The 22,239-nt window shown below is 43.5% G+C and overlaps 1 protein-coding gene across 18 annotated transcripts in view; it reads left to right on the top strand.

Moving 5' to 3' along the window:
- Nucleotides 1-22,072, top strand: part of RBMS2 (RNA binding motif single stranded interacting protein 2) — a 78,202-nt gene extending 56,130 nt beyond the window's left edge. For 17 of the 18 annotated variants that reach the window (XM_019961012.2, XM_070789478.1, XM_070789481.1 and 14 more), the window contains 12 exons: nt 730-788; nt 1,626-1,717; nt 3,137-3,294; nt 9,206-9,285; nt 9,417-9,526; nt 9,976-10,022; nt 10,179-10,272; nt 15,211-15,288; nt 15,629-15,739; nt 16,338-16,418; nt 16,832-16,917; nt 17,026-22,072. In XM_019961012.2, coding sequence (XP_019816571.1) covers nt 730-788; nt 1,626-1,717; nt 3,137-3,294; nt 9,206-9,285; nt 9,417-9,526; nt 9,976-10,022; nt 10,179-10,272; nt 15,211-15,288; nt 15,629-15,739; nt 16,338-16,418; nt 16,832-16,912 — 991 coding nt within the window. In that variant the 3' untranslated portion in view covers nt 16,913-16,917; nt 17,026-22,072. The remainder of the gene's footprint in view (nt 1-729; nt 789-1,625; nt 1,718-3,136; nt 3,295-9,205; nt 9,286-9,416; nt 9,527-9,975; nt 10,023-10,178; nt 10,273-15,210; nt 15,289-15,628; nt 15,740-16,337; nt 16,419-16,831; nt 16,918-17,025) is intronic. The other variant, XM_070789482.1, reaches the window with a different exon arrangement.
- The last annotated feature ends 167 nt before the right edge of the window (nt 22,073-22,239 follow it).

Here is a 22,239-nt window from a genome sequence, read left to right as displayed (position 1 = left end):
AAATGTTGAGGTCCTTTGGATATAATGTTATAATAATAGCAATTAACAGTGTTCAGGTGTTTTTTGGTAGACATTGGTGCTTTGTATTCATGATCTCATTTCATATTCCCAACAATCTTTTCTCCATTTTACAGATGGTGAGTCTGAGGCACAGAAAGATTAAATGACTTGTCCAAGATCACACATAGCTAAGTGGCAGAATCAGGATTTGAATAAATGCAGTTTGGCTTAAGTTGACCTTCAGTCAGGGGGCCAGTCGAAGAGTGAGGAGTGGGACATTAGAGAAGAGAAATAGATTTTCATGGGAGAAATGCTGTTTGTCCAAAGGAAGATAAGTAATATCAAGGATTACTTTTAGTCTTCAGGGAATTCTTGCCAGAGCTCTGCCCTTGCACACTGATGAATGGATGTCACCAAGCTTCTTTCCCCCCAAAAAGACAGTAGTCTCTTTCTAACTGGTATCTGAGTCTTATTTGGGGGAGAAGAGAGAAATGCGTTGACAGTGTAGGGACTACAGTTACCTTACTTCTTGTAGATGCCTTTGGGGAATAGGTTTATATGAGAAGTGTGACATTTTAAATTCATTTGTTCTTATTGCTAAGGATTGAGCACGACAGTTTTTCCTAGTGGGAGTGAAGACAGGGCATGGATTCCTCTAGATGTCGCAGTCTCTGTCCTTGTCTAAACCCCTGCCCCCAGATTATCACTTTGCATATTCTTCTCCCTTAGATACGGCAAGATTGTCTCCACTAAGGCCATCCTGGACAAGACCACAAACAAGTGCAAAGGTGAGAGTACAGCTATTCCTGCTGGTGGAGAAGAGCTGCAGGTGAGGCCCTCGCTTGCCTCCATCCCTCCCTGCTTCAGGCCCCTGGTTTCCACTACCAGGGTGGCGTCTCAGGGGTTCAGGCTTGAAAGTCAGGTAGGTATGTAAATTCTTTGGTGACCAGAGAGTTTGAGCTAAAAGTGCTGTTTGGGGGACCCAAGGCTAGAATCCTGCACAGAGTGCCTTTGAGTCCTTTGACCGCGCCTTTGTGTCATGCTCCCCTGGATTGGATGGTAGATACGAGCACCTGAGACTATTTCTACTTAGCAGAGCACTGTAAATGTCTTGTGTTGGTGTACATAGGGCAGCTTAATTTTGTTGGGGTTTTGAGCAGCTCTAGGTGGAGAGGGAAAGAGGGAAGGGGCTGGACGCTGGGGTGAGGAGGGGCTTCTTACAGCAGGTGGCTGGCTATCTGCAGTGGAGAGGCTGTATTTCCTACATGCCTAGCATTTCTGGGATGTGACTAGAAAAGAGGAGGGAGTTCTTTTGGAAATAGAGGGGGGCCGTGAGTTACTAGAGGAGCCTAGTTGTTGAAACCTTGGGTTTTTCTTAGGCGAGAGGGAGGAAGGCAAGGATACCACAAAGACCTCATGGCCCTTGGCATTCTTAGCTATAAAGTAGACCAAATCTCACAGGGTTTGGGGAGCCCATGGAAAACCACCTGAAGCCTCTTAATCTCTCTTCCTCCCTGCCACTTCTATTATGTGGGTCGAAACTCTTCCTCTGTTTCCTGAAAAGCCGGGGCCTCCTACCTCCCTTACACCTCCTGCCTCCCAGTGACTCTGTTTCCCTGTTCCAGGCTATGGCTTTGTGGACTTCGACAGTCCTTCAGCAGCACAGAAAGCAGTTACAGCACTGAAGGCCAGTGGTGTACAAGCGCAGATGGCAAAGGTGAGGGTACTACCCCACGTCTGTTCCTCTAGAGGTGGTAGTTAGGTAGTTAGATTGAAGGACTCCAAGGTGTCCAGAGGACTTAAGAGCCACGTGGTTGAAGGGCAAGGGCTTTCTGCAGTGCGTTTTGACTATATCTAGTCTCAACCAGGGCCCCACTGAGTGCCTCTGCTGCTAGAGGAAGGTGGTGTTCAGAACCCATGGCAGGTAGCTCTGTTAACTCTCTTCCTCTCATCAAGTATTATAAGCAGGCAAGAGGGTCCAGAGGCGTCTTCCCTTCCTCCAGTTGTTTCCCTATCTCCACCCTCGTCCCACTTCCCTACCAAACAGCTCGTGGTATTTTTGCAGCATTCTCTGAAGAAGCCAGTTGTGCAACTCCAAAGTTCAGAACAATGCTTTCCACCTCCCAGCACTGTTCCCTGTAGGAACGGGCTGGGGTGGGGTGGGTGATATGTAGGGTGTTGGGGGTATAGACGCCACAGAGAGAAAGGAAACTATCCCTTCCTTTCTCCCGTCTGTCATTTAGGCTACTAGAAAGCTAGAGACTTTTCCCTCTTCTCTTAGGTGGAGTTACCCTCTTGCCTTTCTAAGGTCATTGTGAATACCTGAGAGGGGCTGATGCAGCAGGCCTGCCTGCCAGCCATCCTTTCCTGTAATGGTTGAAGAAAAAGAAAGCCCTGAAAGGAAAGGCAGGAGAGGGAGTAAGGTTGCAGCTGACCCGCTGTCTGGGGCAGAGTGACTGCTTAAATTCTTAGCAGCACCGCCCTGGGAAGTTGTTGCCATTTTACAGAGTCTGCCCCCTGGAGGTGCTCTCCCACCTCTTCTTTGTGGAGAAAACCCCTCTGACATTGGAGTGACTTCAGACTTCCTGTGAGACTGGAACTTCTGGGGTGACCCCGTGTGCTGTACATCTGGCTCTTGGTGTAGCCCCCAGCACTTCCCTTCTCTCTTCTTCCAGCGTGCCCTCCATCAGGGAGTGTACAGACATTCCTGCTACTAAGAGGAGTCTGCTGTGGCCGGAAGAGGGGGAAGGGAGATTACTCAAAACAATCCAACCCTGGAAGCGAGGCAGTCCAGGAGAATCCAGCCTCTGGGACAGGCTGCCGGCTGGGAGAGAGGAGTACTGCTCTGCCTGGTTCTTAAAGCGACAGCCCAGAACTTCGTCCCTGACTTGTCTTACGGGCTCGGGCTCGTACAGTGCTAGAAATAGTAGATCTGTGGGGTTTTTGGCCTAGACTCAATATATGATGCATAACCCATGGTATTGGGACTAGGTGTTACAAATAGTTGCTAAGATTCTCTTTGTTCAGTTATCCCTTCTTCCTCTCTCTTTTCTGAAATGTCATTTTGCAAATAACGGCTAAGGGTGGGAGAGGGTTAAGAGATATGAAATTCATTTTTTCACTTTTATTTCCATAGCAACAGGAGCAGGACCCCACGAATTTGTACATCTCAAACCTCCCGCTGTCAATGGATGAGCAAGAACTGGAGGGAATGCTGAAGCCCTTTGGCCAGGTTATCTCCACTAGAATCCTTCGAGACACCAGTGGGACCAGCAGAGGGGTTGGCTTTGCCAGGTGAGGGATGCCAAGAGTGGCAGATGATGACGTTAATAAAGAGTGTCACACAGAAGGTCATCAAAAAGTCTGTGTCCTGCCCCCAGGACCAAAATACTGGCCAAAAATTCTTGACAGTCAATCAAAAGTTCACTTAATTATAGGTCACAGTACTCAAAAAACTGTTTGCTCTCAAATCTTTGTGCTTTTGCCACTATTTCCTGTTACTTTAGCCTTTGTTCCTTTGATCTAGAACTAAGCAGAATAAAAGATTATAATTCTGTATCCTGTTCTAGTTTCCTGAGTATTTCTCATCCTGTTATCTCATTTGGGCTTCCCTGGTGACTCAGAATCTGCCTGCAATGCAGGAGACCCAGGTTCAATCCCTTCTCCCCTGGAGAAGGGAATGGCAACCGATTCCAGTATTGCTTGGAGAATTCCATGGACAGAAGAGCCTGTCAGGCTACAGTCTATGGAGTTGCAAAGAGTCAGACATGACTGAGCGAACCTCTGTCTGTCTTATCTCATTTACTCTATGAAATAAATATTTTTTTATTAAAAAAAATAAATGTTATTGACAGTAAATGAAATGAAATTCAATTTTAACTATACAGTTTGAGTTTTTACTTATGTAGTTTTTTAATTAAAAAAGTTGGAGTATAGTTCCTTATAATGTTGTTGAAATAAATATTAATTCTCTATTTATGGAAAAGAAAACCAAAGTTCTCAATATGAAGTGATTTGCCCAAGGTCTCAGGAGTGGGTGATAGAAGAGAGCCATTGCCCTTGTGGCTTCAAGATAGGCAGGATTAGATGGAAGATCTGGTCTACCTTTCCAGATCTGTTGAGAGCCTTAAATTCTCCATCCAGCTCTACCACTAACTGCCCGTGTGATATCAGACCTTTATGAGCCTTGGTTACCCTGTGAAGCAGAGGTTTAGATGAGTGATTTTCTTTTTTTAAAAAAATTAATTTATTTTAATTGGAGGATAATTACAGTATTGTGATGGTTTTTGCCATACATCAACATGAATCAGCCATAGGTATACATGTGTCCCCCCCATCCTGAACCCCCCTCCCACCTCCGTCCCCACCCTATCCTCTCCAGGTTGTCCCAGAGCACTGGCTTTGGGCGCCCTGCTTCATGCATCTAACCAGCACTGGTCACCTAGTTTTCATATGGTAATGTGTATGTTTCAGTGCTGCCACTGCTGCTAAGTCGCTTCAGTCGTGTCCAACTCTGTGCGACCCCATAGACGGCAGCCCACCAGGCTCCTCCGTCCGTGGGATTCTCCAGGCAAGAACACTGGAGTGGGTTGCCATTTCCTTCTCCAGTGCATGAAAGTGAAAAGGGAAGGTGAAATCGCTCAGTCGTGTCCAACTCTTAGTGACCCCATGGACTATAGCCAACCAGGCTCCTCTGTCCATGGGATTTTCCAGGCAAGAGTACTGGAGTGGGGTGCCATCGCCTTCTCCAATGTTTCAGTGCTTTTTTCTGAAATCATCCCACCCTCCCACTGAGTCCAAAAGTCTTATTTACCTCTGTGTCATCTCTGCTGCCCTGCAGGTGGGATCATCGGTACCATCTTTCGAAGGTGTTTGCTCGAGCTGTAGAGTTTTCCAGGGCGCCTTCTTTGGAGCTTAGTGTCACTGTTGTAGGGCTTCAGCTTTCCCTAGCCCGCCTAGGAAGTGGCTTTTATTTATTTTAAGATTTTGCTTGAAAGGAGATTCTGATGCCTTTCTAAAAAGTTTGAAAAGACCTGGACTAAGTAATCTGAAAGTCCTTTTTTCTTTTTTAGTATCTTCTCTGGTCCAAGAACACTGCTTTACTCTGCAGGGTTCAGACCTTGGGAACGTGGAGTAAGACCTCTTCCCTAGCCTACTCAATCTCGATGGCGCCACCTGCTGGTGACCCCATGTATAACTAAAGGGGAATTTCTAAAGCTTGTAATCAAACTTTTTTGCTCCCATACTCTCTTAAAGCAGAAGCTCCATTTCGTCCAGATAATTTTTTTTTGCCCTAGACCAAAAGAAATACTTAACAGTTTAATGTATCAAGTAACTATTCTAAACATTCAAAAAATGTTTAATATTTTAACAACTTTGTAGTTATTTGAAAAATACATTGAAAAAATATTTTTATCTCATTCTTAAATAACTATCCTTTCAATGGATGTGGCCTGTTGGACACTGCACAGTTCTCAAACCTTGGAATCCTACTGAACAAGGACACCCTCATTTTCTGTTACATGTTGGTTTTCTTATGGTACTTGCTTTTGTCATAGCAACTACTGAAAAACCAGATTGTAGAAATATTGAACTATTTAGAGTTAGTAGTCTTTACGATAAATAGCCAATTAGTGTTGCTGTATTTTATTCAGAAAGTTAAAGTATCCCTTGCTTTGCCTCTGTGAGCTCATCACAATGACCCAGGGTGCCTCAAAGCCCAGTTTAGGAACTATGGCTTTGAAGTCTTGAAAAGCCATGAAATCTCTTGTATGTTTCTACATTAATAACTTCAGATTTTCTTCATACATTTAGATTTTTGCAAAGTATATTTTCCTGCAAATTATAAATATTATGTTAACAATATTTACATAATGTTAATAATAATAATTTAGACTATGTTAGTCTAAATAAAACTGTCATACTATTCTAAAATATATCCAAATGAAATCTAAATGTAGCAATTTAATACACAAAATCATTTCAAAAATACATGGGGCATTTCTTTAAGTTACAACTCTTAAATGATTCTTATAGTATTCCTTTTTCTCTTGATTTTGTATTGCCATCTTATTTCCCTACAGAATTGTATTTTAGTTTTTAAAATATTTTTATAGTTGAAAGTCTTTGTTTGGATCATTCTGCTATACTTCTCTGCAACAAGAACATAAATTAATTTTTTTATTGTGGCTCTGAATCATTATGCATTAATCCATATGGAAATTATCTTTATAAATAGTTCACAGTGGCCCCAAACAACATAAATATTTTAAAATGTTGATACAAAATTGTTTTATATGAAATAAATTTTATTGGAAGTGCTTCTTTTAGATTTTTATAATTAAATCATGTAGCCATCAGTGAACATTGTTTATTACTGTAACAAGACAAAATTTAGTGTCAGTTCTATTTGTGTTTTATTTCCTTGTTCACATAAATAAGTAAATGGGAATGGAAAGAGTTTTGCTAAAATAGGAATTCTTTGAGTTCTTTCTGAATTATATGCCAAGAACCAGGGTGATCTGTCATCAAAACTGACATTTTTAATTGTCAATTGACAACTTGTTGAGTCCTTTAGCTTTGTGGGAAGGAAGAATTGGAAACATGTAACTTAAAAAAACAATTTTTGTAACTCAGTCCTCTGTGCTTCCTGTTGAGCTTTGGGATGAGTCTAAAGTAAGCTGAGTGGAGTAGTTGTGAAAGGGGACCTCAGCCTTGATCATTCAGGAAAGAGTTTATGAGGAAGTTGAATTCCTGAAAGTGATTCTTTTAAAACCCTACATGCCTGTCACCCTTTTGAAAGACTCAAGAATAGGAGTAACCCAACTAAACACTGTTTGCTCTAGAATGCTCAGCATGCTTTTCACTAGAAGGTTCCATTTAAGGTCTTTTTCTAGTAACTGCCAACATGGAGATTGTTCAGATCTTTAGTGGTTACTGGCATAGAAAATATACTGACTTACTTTAACTGTGGAAAAGGGGGAAAATACTGTACCCTGTCTTATGTAGATCTTCATATAATTTATAGAACATGTTTATACACATTATCTCATTTGAGCGCTGTATGGTAAGGTAGATGGAGATTTGAAGCAGAAATGAGGAATGAGTCCGGAGGACTTTGGTGCATGTTCTGACTCACAGAGCCTGTGAGTGGTGAACAGGCACCACTAATTCCTTCCTCATTTTCTCTTTTCCCAACAAGACACTTTAGCTGCGTAGCTTCTAACATTGTTCTGTCACCATAAACCCTGTCTTAATACTCTTTCTTCCTACAGACTCAGGAAATCTTTTTTCCGCATTTAAAAAATAATTGAAGTATAGTTGAATTACAACGTGGTGTTAGTTTCAGGTGTACAGCAAAGTGGTTTATGTATTTTTCATATCAGATCAGATCAGATCAGTCGCTCAGTCGTGTCCGACTCTTTGCGATCCCATGAATCGCAACATGCCAGGCCTCCCCGTCCATCACCACCTCCTGGAGTTCACTCAGACTCACGTCCATTGAGTCAGTGATGCCATCCAGCCATCTCATTCTCTGTCGTCCCCTTCTCCTCCTGCCCGCAATCCCTCCCAGCATCAGAGTCTTTTCCAATGAGTCAACTCTTCGCATGAGGTGGCCAAAGTACTGGAGTTTCAGCTTTAGCATCATTCCCTCCAAAGAAATCCCAGGGCTGATCTCCTTCAGAATGGACTGGTTGGATCCCCTTGCAGTCCAAGGGACTCTCAAGAGTCTTCTCCAACACCACAGTTCAGAAGCATCAATTCTTCGGCTCTCAGCCTTCTTCACAGTCCAACTCTCACATCCATACATGACCACAGGAAAAATCATAGCCTTGACTAGACGAACCTTTGTTGGCAAAGTAATGTCTCTGCTTTTGAATATGGTATCCAGGTTGGTCATAACCTTCCTTCCAAGGAGTAAGCGTCTTTTAATTTCATGGCTGCACTCACCATCTGCAGTGATCTTGGAGCCCAAAAAAATAAAGTCTGACACTGTTTCCACTGTTTCCCCGTCTACTTCCCATGAAGTGATGGGACCGGATGCCATGATCTTCGTTTTCTGAATGTTGAGCTTTAAGCCAACTTTTTCACTCTCCCTTTTCATCAAGAGGCTTTTGAGTTCCTCTTCACTTTCTGCCATAAGGGTGGTGTCATCTGCATATCTGAGGTTATTGCTATTTCTCCCGGCAATCTTGATTCCAGCTTGTGTTTCTTCCAGTCCAGCATTTCTCATGATGTACTCTGCATATAAGTTAAATAAGCAGGGTGACAATATACAGCCTTGACGTACTCCTTTTCCTATTTGGAACCAGTCTGTTATTCCATGTCCAGTTCTAACTGTTGCTTCCTGACCTATATACAGATTTCTCAAGAGGCAGATCAGCTGGTCTGGTATTCCCATCTCTTTCAGAATTTTCCACAGTTTATTGTGATATGTGTGCATATACACATGTGTATCTTTTTCATATTCCTTTCCATTATGGTTTATTACAGGATACTGAACATAGTTTCCTGTGTTCTACAGTACGACACTGTTTATCTGTTTTACATATAGTAATTTGTATCTGCTTACCTCACACTCCTAATAAGCCTCCCTCCCCTGACTCATGAAATCTTAAGGAAGTTATTGGTAGCTAATAGACCTTTATAAGTATGGCCAGAGCAAAAAAATAAATATTGGCAAATTCTTAGCTTGTACAGTTTTATCAGAGTGAAGGAACAGGGAAATTCCCTGGTGGTGCAGTGGTTAGGACTCAGTCTTTTCATTGTTGTGACTTGGGTTCAATCCCTGGTCAGGAAAGTAAGATTATGCAAACAGAGCGAAAAAACCTAGGAAAGTTTCCATTAGGAATTTTGTAATAAAAAATAATGGTAACAGCCACTGTTTATTGTATTCTTATTTAGGAACCAGGCACAATACTGAATACTAGATCCATCAATCAGTATCTTCTTTGGAATATTCATAGCTTGCAGACCCCCATTATTCCTTTCAGGATCCCTAGAGGAACCAGTTGAGAAAAACCTTCATCAGAAGCTGGGGTTTCTTCTCTAAGATGCCTTGAATTTGTGTGGAGGAAGCTCTGTTTCTGTAGTTGACAATTTTTGGAGCATTTGTGGGGCTGGGAACTTAAGAGCTTTCTCTTTAAATGTAGGGAGGGTATAGATCCTGGAGAAGCTAGACCCTAACTCCTCTTGTGCTCCTTAGGATGGAGTCCACAGAGAAGTGTGAAGCCATCATCACCCACTTTAATGGAAAATATATTAAGACACCCCCTGGAGTACCAGGTGAGGCATCTGGGAATCAGGCTGAGAGGCCACAGGTTATGACTTCTGTGAAGATTCTGGAGGCTTTTTGCATGAGTGAATGGGCTAAGTGAGGTGGGACTCAGCTGCCTGTCTGTTTTCTCTCTCGGCAGCCCCATCCGATCCCTTGCTTTGCAAATTTGCTGATGGGGGTCCAAAGAAACGACAGAACCAAGGAAAATTTGTGCAGAACGGACGGGCCTGGCCAAGAAATGGAGACATGGTAAGAGGCCCTCTCAGAGACAAGAATACTAATGACATTAAAATGGAATGGATGGGACTTCCATGGCAGTTTAGTGGTTGGGACTTGGCTTCCACTGCAGGGAAGGCGGGTTCGATCCCTGGCCAGGGAACTAAAATCCTGCATGCCGAATGGGGATGCCAAGGCAAAAAAAAAGAAGGAATGGAAATTTCCATGGCTTGATTCCTGGGGTAGGCTTGAGAGCTCCAGTATGTAAATGAGCAATGCTGGCTACTTCACACACTCTTTAGTGTAAATGGGATTGTGCACCCTTCACAAGCAGGAAAACCCTGGAACAGTTACTGTGGGGACTAGTCCAGACTTGGCTTTTAATCAGTTGAACCAAACGCTTCCCCAGCCTTGAAATTCTGGGCCTGCTCCTGTTCTCACCTAAGCGCTCACAGTGTGCGCACTGTGTTCTTTCTTTCTAGGGTGGCATGGCTTTGACCTATGACCCCTCCACGGCTCTTCAGAATGGGTAAGGGTGTCGTATGTAAACAGCCTGCCTGAAAATGCCATAGTCGTGTGTCCAGGCCCTCGCATGGATTGCCTTGATGTTCATGGCTGTATCTGTCAGTGGGGGCCCTTGCTTTGCAGTTTCCTGACTCCTTACTGATGTGGTCCCTTCCTACAGGTTTTACCCAGCTCCTTACAACCTCGCCCCCAACAGGATGCTCACTCAGTCTGCACTGTCCCCGTATCTTCCATCTCCTATGACGTCATATCAGGTACGTTCATGCCCAGAAAAGGGCTCGGGGTTTGCCCTGCCATTGTGTTTTAGGCTGGAAACAACTTGCTGTTTTTCCCATTGTTTCCTTTACACAGATTATATGCAAACAGTTTCACATAAAAGTGTAACACATGATCCCCTCTCATGCATACAGGCTGTTGTGTGCATGTACTTTGTGCTCTGTATCCACCCTTCCCACAAGCAAACCCATGTCAGTTTCCGCCTTTTTTTGGTCATTTTCATATACGTATAAATATATGGTTTTGGAAGTCATTGTTTATGTTATAAAAATTTGCCATATTAAATGTCTTTTTTATACTTTTCCCACATAACCAGTGATTCTCAAAGCGTGGTCCCTGTACCTGCAGTATCAGCCCTACCTGGGTATTTTTAGAAACAAATTCTTGGACTCCACCCTAGATCCAGAGGAACTCTGGGGGATGAGTCCTACTAGCCTGAGGTTTAACAAGCCCTCCAGGTGGTTCTATGCAGCTCTGTTCTAATTATTTCTTTTTAATAGTCACATTATAGTTCATGCTGCACAAATACCAGCATTCTTTCACTAGACCACCGTGAAGGGCATTCTTTGGATTTCAGTTTTTTTCTGGTACAAATGATGCTCTGGTAAACATGCTTTTGCCTGTGTCCTCACAGATGAGTGCTTTTGTTTCTAGGGGCTAGAGTCCAAGGGGTGAGGTTGTAAGGTTGAATGATACACAGACTTTTGGCTTTATAGATGTTACAGATTTCTTTCCACAAAGGCTGCCAAATTCATGTTCCCACTGGCAACATATGAGAGGACCTATTTCCCTCCAGCCAGAGGTGGCATTGCTCTTGTAAAGTTTTTCCTATCTTGGTAGGTGTAAAGTACAGTGTTGCTTTAATTTGCACTTCCCTGACTGAAGCTGAGTTTAAGCATTTTGGGGTCATATTTTGATTTGTTCTTTCCTGATTACTCTTCATATACTTGGCCCATTTTCCTATTCATTTGTTCTTTTCCCATCAGCTTATAAAAACCATCAATATTATTGGGACGTCTCTGTTGGTCCAGTGGCTAAGACTTTGTGCTTCCAGTGCAGGGGCCAAGGTTCTATCCCTGGGTAGGGAACAAGATCCCACTTGCCACAAGCAAAGTTCCTGCATGCTGCAGCATACCACACATAAGACCTGGCCCAGCTAAGTTAAAAACCTCAACAGTGCACGCTCTGGGACATTCTGAAGGCTGGAGGGATTTATTTCTAAGTTACCCACATACACGTGTCAGACTTTCCTGGCTGGCTTCTGGGCAAGGAAGCAGGCTCAGCTATGGTTTTTTATCACGTGATTTAAAAAAGAAAACTATCAATATTATTGGAATTTCCCTGGTGTTCCTGTGGTTAAGACTCTGAGTTCCCAATGCAGGGGGCACAGTTTCAGTCCCTGATCAGGGAAGTAAGATCCTGCATACCTGGCCAAAAAAAAAAAGCTATTATAAGTGCTAATCTTCTGAATGTTATCTTTGTTACAAGTTTTTTTCCAAATTTTTTTCCCGCTGCCTTTGTGGTCCTCAAACTTAGGCTGTGCATCAGAATCAGTTGGAGAGCTTTATTCAGTTCAGTTGCTCAGTCATGTCCCACTCTTTGAGACTCCATAGACTGCAGCACGCCAGACTTCCCTGTTCATCACCAACTCCCCGAGCTTGCTCAAACTCATGTCCATCGAGTCGTTGATGTCATTAAACCTAGGTCAGAGAGCTTATTAAACGTACTGGGCACCACGCTAAGAATTTCTGATTCAGCAAGTCTAGGGTGAGAGGCAAGAATGTGTATTTCTAACAAGTTCCCAGGTGTTGCTCCTACTGCTGGTCCAGAGATCATACTTTGGGAATCACTAGTTTTTGCTATATACAAAAGTTTAACGTTTGTATATAGTTAAATATGTCTGCTTTTTTTTTTTTTACTTACAGCTTTCGAATTTCTTGTCTTAATTCAAGAGGTCTTCCCAGTCTGTACATTGTTCATGTGGTCCCCAGGATTTATTTCATTGTTTTACATTTAAATGTATAGTTACCAGGAATTTATGTTTGTATATGACGTAAGATAGGGGTCCTATTGTATTCCCTTCAAAGTATTCACCAGTTGTCCTAGCACCAAATTATTAAATAATCCATCCTTTTCCTGGGCTTCCCTGGTGGCTCTGCCAGTAAAAAATCTGCCTGGAATGCCAGAGACCTGGATTTGATCCCTGGGTTGGGAAGATCCCCTGGAGGATGGCATGGCAACCCACTCCAGTATTCTTGCCTGGAGAATCCCCATGGACAGAGGAGCCTGGCAGGCTATAGTCCATGGGGTCGCAGAGAGTCAGACATGACTGAGCGACTAAGCACATCCTTTTCCCACTGAATTGAGATGCTACCTTTGTCATATAATAAACACTGGAATTTTTTTCTGTATCCTTTATACTCTTCCAGTGATCATTGTATCTGTTCCTATTTCAATAATTTGTTAATTTGATTACAGTGGCTTTCATAGTATGTTCTAATATTTAATAAGATAAAACCTTCTTCACTCTCTTTTTCATACTTTTTTTTGTTTTTTTTTTTTTGGCATCTGTTATTCTGTGTAAGTTTATGATCATTTTATCTAATTTTTAAAAATCTGTGAGGGAGGGCTTTAATTGAAATTACGTTATACCTATATATTTAAGAGAATTGACTACTTAAAACGTACAGTCTTTTCACTTAAGATGTATTTCTTTTCATGTTCTCAGATCTTTGTTATGTCCTTCAGTAGGATTTTAATTTTGTTTATGTAGGTCTGTACTTTTTGTCGTCATCTTCAGGTACTTATTGATACACCAAAGAGAGGTTATTGATTTATGTTCATCTATTTTGTATACAGCTCACTTAGTGAATCCTCTTATTACTATTAGTAATTGTTTAATTTAAATCTCTTAGGTTTTCTAGGTATAGTTATATCACTGATGCAAAATAATAGCTCTCTTTTCCATTTCAATTTTATGCCAGTGGTATCCCAATTGTATTTCTTTGACTCCACTACCTAATAGGTTACTATAATTGCAGTGTTTTTAATGTGGGTTAATGCTTGCAGCTAAGTTTTTGGTAATAGCCTTTAATATATGTAAGTAGTTTCTTTTTAGTCTCTGTTTTACTTTGTGATATTTTTTAAAATTTATTTTTTGGTTGTAACTCTCGGCTCTCAGAATCTTAGTTCCCCAACCAGGGATTGAACCCAGGCCATGGCAGTGAAAGCTCTGAGTCACATCCACTGGACCTCCAAGGAATTCCCTACTTCATGAATTTTTTTGTTTTTTTTTAAAGTAAATGGCTGTTGGATTTTATAAAATGTCTTTTCAGCATCTAATATTACACTGACTTTTTCCTTCAATTTTGACTTATGTTTGTAGAGTTTCTGATTTTGAACAATCCCTACATTTGTGGAATAGATCTACTTGTTTATCAAGATGCATTTCTAGCTTCTCATTGCTTTTTTTCTTTTAAAATTGAGATATAAATTACAGACTATAAAAGTTTTAGAGTATGCTAGTCAGTAGTGTATATTTATAGGATTATGCAACCATCACTATTATCTGATTCCAGAATGTTTTCATTACCTCAGAAAGAAACTCTGTGCCCATTGGTAGCCGTTCCCTATTCTTCCTTCACCCTAGCCCCTGGCAACCACTGATACACTTTCTGTATCTACAGATTTGCCTCTTCTGGACATACTGTAAAAGTGGAAGCATATAGTAAATGTCTTTTGTGGCTGGACTTCTTTCACTTAGCATATTTTCAAAGTTTATTCATGTGTAGCATGTAGCAGAACTTGATTCTTTTTTATGACTGAATCATATTCCATTGTATGGACATGCCCCATTTTGTTATCTGTTTATCAGTTGATGGTGGTGTGAGTTGTTTCTACCTTTTGGCCATTATGAATAATAATAGTCATAGTATTATTGGGTAATACTGCTATGAACTTTTGTGCACAGTTTTTGTGTGGACATATGTTTTCATTTCTCTAGGGTACATACAATTACTCAGTACCTATTAACTCTACATTTAACTTTTTGAGGAACTGCCAAACTGTTTTCCAAGGTCACTGTACCATTTTACATCCCCACCTGCAGTGTATAACATTTGTTATTCAGTCCTTTTAAAATTGTAGCCATCTAAGTGGGTATAAAGTGGTAACTCGTTGTGACTTTGATTTATATCTCCCTAGTGACTAGGGGCTTCCCTGGTGGATCAGCGGTAAAGAATTTGCCTACAATACAAGAGATGCGGGTTCGATTCCTGAGTCAGGAAGATCCCTTGGAGGAGGTAATGGCAATCCACTCTGGTATTCTTGCCTGGAGAATCCCAGGGACAGAAGAGCATGATGGGCTACAGTCCATGGGGTCGCACAGAGTCGGACACAGCTGAGTGACTAAGCACAGCGCAGCAGTGACTAACGATGTTGAGCCTGTTGAATGTGCTTGTTGGCCATTTGTGTATCTTCTTAGAGAAATATCTACTCAGATTCTTAGCCCATTTTAAAATTGGGTTACTTGAAGTGTAAGAGTTGTTAATATTTTTAAAATATTCTTAAATATTTCTATTTTCTAAGGGGGCACTGAAATTGAAATTGTTAGTTGCTCAGTCATGTCTGACTCTGCGGCCCCATGGACTGTAGCCTGCCAGGCTCCTCTGTCCATAGAATTCTCTCAGCAAGAACACTGGAGTGGGTAGCCATTCCTTTCTCCAGGGGACTTTTCCCACCCAGGGATCAAACCCGGGTCTCCTGCATTGCAGGCAGATTCTTTACCATCTGAGCCACCAGGGAAGCCCCACACTCCAAACTTACTTGTGTTTTGCTGAAAAATATCAGATCATTGGGTGAAATAACAGTCTTCAGGAAGTTAACATTTTTGTTTTGTTTATTTTCGCTTCCATTAGAGAGTAACTCAGACATCTCCTCTACAAGCACCTAGCCCATCTTGGATGCACCACCAGTCATACCTCATGCAGCCTTCAGTGAGTGTTCAGAAGTGGGCAAAAGCCAAAGTGCCAATTTGATGTAAAAGAAAACAGTGGGATTTGATGAAAGGAGGTGTGGGTGTGAGTCCTGGCTCAGTCTCTCGTGTGACCAGGTGTCTGACCTTACATTCTGTGAGTTTACTATTCTTAGACAAGAACGCCTCCAGCCTGGTAGGCAGAGTGCATGTTCCTGCTGCAGGGCCAGGTGGTTGCTTGCCTGTCATTTTCCAGGATTTTTAAATGTCTGTCAGCAGTGGTTCTGGTAGCCATGAACCTCTGCTTCCTGCAGCCTCACAGGATGCTGCCAACTAACTTTGCCCTTTGCTGCTGCTTCTAGGGTTCAGTTCTGACACCAGGAATGGACCATCCCATTTCTCTCCAGCCTGCCTCCATGGTGGGACCTCTTACCCAGCAGTTGGGCCACCTCTCTCTCAGCAGCACGGGCACGGTAAAGCAAGATATTCCTCTTATAAACTCCTGCCACACAAGGAACACCTGTGTAAGACTCTTAGGTTTAAATACTCTTGGATAAGGATGGGAATGACTTCACTGTCATCGAGGACACACTCAGAAAAGGAGATGGACTGTGAGCGAGGAATACAGCCTTCTACTCTGAAACTCATTCGTTTTAACTGATTCCTCTTCATGTAACTAAAGGATCAGTGCTCCTGTCTACGTATTATCTAGTAGGGGTTCACACACATCTCTTGAAAGCCTTATCAGAATAGTAATAGGAAGAATGGGTGAAGCCTGATAGGTTTCTCGAAGCTCAGGTGCATTCTGGTTTGTGGAGGAGTGCTTAAAACAGAGAGGGCAGTGCGTTGAGAAAAAGCAGAAGATGGGAAAGAGGAGGAAAAGCAGTCATGTAGGTAGAAGTCTCTCTAAGCCAGTGTACTTCAGAGTCATCGGAAGTGCTTTTAAAAAGCACAATTAAATTAGAATCTCTGGAGAGGGGACATAGGCACTTACAGTTTTTAAAGCTCCCCAGGTGTTTTAATTGTAGCCAAGAATCACTGCTCTGAGCCTGTCAATGCATCTCATTCCAGTATGTGCCAACAGCTGCAGCTATGCAGGGAGCTTACCTCTCCCAGTACACCCCAGTGCCTTCTTCCAGTGTTTCAGTTGAGGTAAGAACTTTATAGTCTCTTGGGGTTGAAAAGGAACAGAGGCAGGTTTTCCACTGATCAAAATCTTCCTCTCGCAGTGATGCCGATTCTGTGTTCATAAATAGCTGGTGGGTGTGTGAAGAATACAGGAAGGAGAGAGACTTAGTGCCTTTGACTGAGGCCCTTCCTCTCGTTTAGCCGGACAGCAGTTAACCCCAGGGTGCTGGCTTGCGTTGACCATTGTGCTCTGGGATGAGGATAGGTTGCTCTAAAGTTGGGAAAGTGATGCTGTGAGTGTGCATGTGTGTGTGTGCACGCGCACAGGTGTGTGGCAGGGGGTAGGTCGGGGAGGGCACTCAGTGTAGTGAGGCTGCTTCAGTGGGAGGTGAGGGAAGGATGTGCAAGTTGACTCGCCTGCCTTGCCTGTGGTACAGGAGAGTGGCAGCCAGCAAAGTCAAGTGCCGGTGGATGCACCCTCAGAGCATGGCGTCTACTCTTTCCAATTCAACAAGTAACAGTGGTAAGAAACACACACCGAGGGCGGGGTGGGCTGAACAGCCTGAAATCAGACTGGTTCTCATGCTTGTCGCTCCGCCTCCCCACTCTCTCTGGCTTATGCCTCTTTTAGGGTTTCCCTCCCCGTCTTTGTTGAATATAAAAGAATTCTTGGATATGCTGATGCTCCAGACTCCAGAGGGCTGACCAGGAGTACAGCCCTTCTGTGGGCCCAGCTGAGGACTAACACTTGGTCATCGGTTTTCACAGGCCTGGGCCTGGAAAGAGAAATCTGCACCCCCGCCTTCTGCTCTTCCTCCACTCCTGGTGGAGCCTGGGCGGGTGTTGGCTGTCACCGTTTGTGTGTGCTGCAGTCAAGGACATCAACAAAACTTCTTTTCTTTTGTGAAGAAAGTTTGCTGTTTTGCTTTTACTGCAATATACTCTTATCCTACTCCAAAGAGACATGGTGCCTGGAACTTCTTCCCTTCTTTGTGAAAAACCATTTTTGATGTGTTGGACTTTTTTGGGAAGGCTTTTTTTTTTATAAACATTATTTCTTAAAAAAAAAAGATGTGGTGCTAGAACATTGATGGAGTCCTTTGTGGGCCCTTCTTACTGAGTTTAGCAATGGACTTTTTTTGTGGGGAGGTGTGTGTAAGAATACACAGACTTTCAATGTTTTGTTTTATAAAGCTCTTAGATCACACATCCCATCGCTTCTTCACATACATTTTATGCCTTCTTTTCCTCATCCAGATTGTTCTTTTTCTCTTTTCCATACAGCAGAACCTGCTTACTTTAACCTCTTTACAGCTTTTAATTTTGTTATTTCTTTTTTGAATGAAATTTCCTATGGAATTTGGAGGGGCGGGGCAAGGAACAAGGAGACTAAGCAGGCAGTGGAAGCGGCTTTTCCTCCCTCTGCCCTTCCGGAAGCGGAGCCTTGAGCCTTGACCTTGGCTAAGGAGACAGTTCCACAGCCTTTGGTAGCCATCTTTGATCCAAATTGGGATGAAGACTAGGTTTTCCCTGGCAAGTTCCAGAGGAACAGACCTACTGACTTCTAACTAATTCTTCTCACTGCCGAGGCCAGAACCACACCTTCTGAGAAAATGTCTTCTCCAGCTACAGCTTTTCAGGAATACCTGCTTTTTGCTTCCCGGAGGATCTTTTCTGCCCTGGGTCTCAGGGCCCCTCTCTTCCCTGTTGCATGTCATTGCCATGCTCAGAGCCTTTGCATTTGTGACCTTGCTGAATCCACTTAGGTTCCTTCCCCACCGTGGACCATCAGCGGCTTCACCTTTAGACCAGTGATTCTCAGAGAGGCCATTAGGCAGTCTCTGGAGACATTTTTTCGTGGTCATGTCTGGGCGTGAGGCTGTGTGCTGCTGCCATCTAGTGGCTGAAGACGAGCGATGCTGCTGAATACCCTGTAGTGCACAGGAGAGACCTGGCTCCCCAGACCAAAGAACTCTGACTCAAAATGTCAGTAGTGCCACGGTTAGGAAACCTTGATGAAGACAGTGTCAAGCCTGCCTGTGTACCAGAGGACTTGGTAAATTCCCAGCCCTGGACACACAGTGCCTTTTGAGCCCCAGGCAACTAGTTGAGAGAGAACTGAGGTTCTTGAATTTTTCCCAGGCTTTGACCTTTGGCACCTCTATGTATACAGCAAGGGCTGCCCTTGAAGGGTTCAGGCCACGTGCACACACACATTGAGAGGGATCGAGGTGGGGGCTGGTCTCTGTGTGTGTGTGTGCTATGCTGGGGTGGGAAAGGACAAAGTTCTTTGTAACTGTCCAGAGCATTTGGGCCCCTTTCCCAGGGAACCAGGATGTCAAAAATAATTTTCCTTGTGGAAGGACAGCAGGGAGCTAGGAGAGAAAAGAGCAATAAATCCCATCTCAGTATTCCCAAGGTCAGGAGCCCTTCACAACAAGGCTCTGTTTTGCTCTTCAACCCCATCTCCTTCTGCAAAACCTGGCTACGTACCTGGAGACAGATTGGAAGAAGCCTTTGCCCATCGGTCCTGCACCTTCTCTTCCCAGTCACTCCCTTCTACACTGAAAGGAGAGTGCTGCTCTCCTTCACTTCCAGGTCAGGTACGTTTCCCCCAGACAGATGGAAAGCCCGATGATGGAGAATGGGGAAACAGGTGTTCAGTAGGCTGGCTGTAGGGAGAGGAAGGAGATGCTCCAGGGCGGGAAGAAGCTGTGATGTCAGTTGTACACAGAGCTTGGGCCCAGCTCGCCCTTCCCTTTGCCCATCCCAGAGTTGAGAGTCCTGATGCTCCCCACCCCCAAGTCCTCTTGTGCATCCTGAGGGTGAGGAAGTAGAGGCAGCAGACAGCAGGTAGGGGATAATAGGTAAGATGGAAAATATAAAAGATGAAATTGCTACAGTTTTCTCATGGGTAACTTCCAACCTCAGGAAGGCTTTATCTGATGTAAAACAGCCCCAAGTCCAGTAACCTTCTGGGAGGGTTTGTTTGCCTGGGCAGGTAGCTCTTGTTTCCGAGTCTCTAGTCCTTAGTCAGAAAAGTACACCATAGGTCTCTTCAGGGGCCTTGAAGAAAAAGAGAAGAGTCTAGTTCAGTTAATTAATAGTAGTTTGGGGGAACCTTGCTTTGCTTGGAGGTTTAGTGAAAGGAGGGCCTTTCATATACAGAAGCTGTTGACATTAGTGCTGCCCCTTCTCTGCCTCTCAGAATTCTTGGTTCTACTTTCTCTGTATTTAAATGTTTAAATGGCTCTTATTTTGCATTGTTTTGTTTTAAAATTATGAAGTTACCTTTTGTCCGTTTTCCTCATGTGAATCTGCTTAATGGATTTTATTAATGAATGTTTCTGGTTTGGGCATGGGAAGCGATGGAGTGAGAGCCTGAGGTTATTTTTGTAGTGGTTAATGGCATCGTGGAATTTTGTTTGGACCCTTTTGGGTTACACTCATGATACTTTCCCCCTAATTGTTAGTTCATTTCTGACAGTTCATAACATGATTGAGTGGGAAAAGGAGAAGGAATAAGGGCCAGTTTTTCTCTCTCAGAATGACCCACTGGTGGCAGTGGAGCTGCTGAGGAATTACAGGGGCGTCTGCAGGCTCATAGCCCTGCGCTGGGCTCTTTAAACTATGCTAGTGTTTTCCGAATCCTGTCTTCATGGAACCCAGGTCGTACTCTCCCTGTACTTCACATCTCACCCTTGATCATTACAGTGCTCGTTAACATTCTTAAAATATTTTACTACTTGGTATTTTTCTCTTTTCAGTCAAATAGAACATACTAGAATCACTTTCTCAGATGATATAATCCTTTATTAGGCTTAGTGCCTGCCTGTCCCACCTCATGCCAATATTATTACTGCTCCTGTCTCACTCTGGATACTCAGACCCGAGGCTTTTTGGAGGAGGGTTTGGGTCGAGGTTAGGGAAGATGTAGAAATGACATTGGGGAGAGAGGTTATTTTTAGAGTATTTTTAACCAAAGGATTGGAAGAGCTGCCCAGGACTAGGAAGCCTAGTGGCTCTAAAGAGTAAATAAATACCCGTTGTCAGGAATAGATGGTGTAGTAGGGGGACATTACTTGCACTGAGTGTGAGGACTAGACTTTGTTGCTTTACTGACCCGCCCTGGATCAGGCCACCTCAGCCCAGTTCCATTCTTCTTTTCCTGACTTACTGATCAGTGAGCTCATTTAGCCCCTTGGTGCCTGCACTGCTTATCCCCTGCTGCTTCAGTGTCTGCCGTTTGGGGTGCCTACTTGTGGGTTGTTATTTTGCTCCACAAAGGTGCAGTGTGAGGGCTTGCTGGAATGGAGTGTAAACATCTAAAAGTTCTTTCGTGCACGTGCCCCACCTTCTGGGAGAGCAGCAGCATTGCACTTATTAGCAGTTTACCTCGACCTTCTTGGCCTAGGGCAATAAACTTGGGTCAGTGATCAGGTCTAAACTTGTCCCCAGGCTCTGCTAGACCAACTTCAAAGAGGGTGGTATTATGACAGCCAGTCTGTAAGGGCTAGGTCTAACCTTGTGCCTTGCCACATTAACCCCTGCCTGATTCCCTCCTAAACCAACTATGCCATTTCTGTGCTACCTGCTTTTAACTCCTTCCAGGCATTAGCAGATCTCGCCTTCACCCTCGCTTTTACCCTTTCCTTTTGTAGGAGGGTCTTCTTTCAACAGCTGAGCCAGGCCTGTGAGCTCTATCCCCCTTCTCCTCTTTGCTGAATTCTGCGGCACCTCCCTAGAGGTGCTCCCCACGAGACTAGTAATGAGAGAGGTAGGTGCTCTCTCAGCCCAGCTACCACTGCTGCTTCTCCCTGGCCTGTCCACTTCCATTTCAAATGAACCTCCATTCTCCCGGGTATGGCCCACAACTTCCTTGTCCTTGTTACAGATCTACCTCACAGTTCCACAGTTCAGCACGGGCACAAGCACCTGGTTTACACGTGTTTCCCCTTTACTGTCTGTCCTTCCCTTCACAAGGGTTAGGAAACTGGGGGCTAGAAAGGGCTCACAATCAAATGCAAGAATTCGTTATTTCTATTTCTGGAATGTCTTTGAGATTTTTACCTCCTTTATTCACCCTAGAATAGTGTGAACTCTTCAGTTAGATATTGCTGTGGTAGGCCAAATGATGACTGCTTAGGATATTAAGTAATGCTTGGGAGCCACCCCCAGAACACCAGCACTGAAGCAGAACTTATGACTTGTTTAAGTTTGCCAGTGGCTGCCACTAGCTGAGAAGGTAAGCATGCACCAAAGTGGCCATCTGAGGTTTTTGGAGGGTTGAAAACAGAGATATTCCTTCTCCTCCTATTCCAAGTTAGAGGGTCACCAAAACAAAACTTCCAGCCTTCAGTGTGATAAGCTTTCCCAGCTTGTAAAAAGTTCTCACAGCATTTACTGGTGTTTGCATCCCCCAACACATACAATTTCGGGGGTGGTGAGTGCACTCCTACATGCACTTACCACCTTGGACAGGAAATAAGTTTAATTATTCTCAAAACACATTTTGTACAGTTTTTCTTTATCCAGAGGTTTCTCATTTTATACTTTTGCCATGTTTGTGCCAGTGCTGCCCACTCTAATTTTCTGACCCTTGGTATTCTCATGTTTCTTCCCTATAATTTGGTAGAACTTTCTCATATTTCAACTTGTGGAATAAAACACAAAATCTACCTCGTGGTGTCTTATCCATGGGTGGGAAGCTGGGGAAGGTGGTGATGAGCACATACTTTTCCTGTATCAGGAACACAGGTGGCAGCCTTAGAAAGCCAAGGCCATGCCTCACAAGGTAGGAACTCGGCACACTTGAATCCTTTGTTACAGCACCTCAGCCAGAAGC

The sequence above is a fragment of the Bos indicus genome, chromosome 5 (assembly GCF_029378745.1).
Source record: "Bos indicus isolate NIAB-ARS_2022 breed Sahiwal x Tharparkar chromosome 5, NIAB-ARS_B.indTharparkar_mat_pri_1.0, whole genome shotgun sequence".
Lineage (NCBI taxonomy): Eukaryota > Metazoa > Chordata > Mammalia > Artiodactyla > Bovidae > Bos > Bos indicus.
This window is presented reverse-complemented; position numbering and strand designations above follow the sequence as displayed.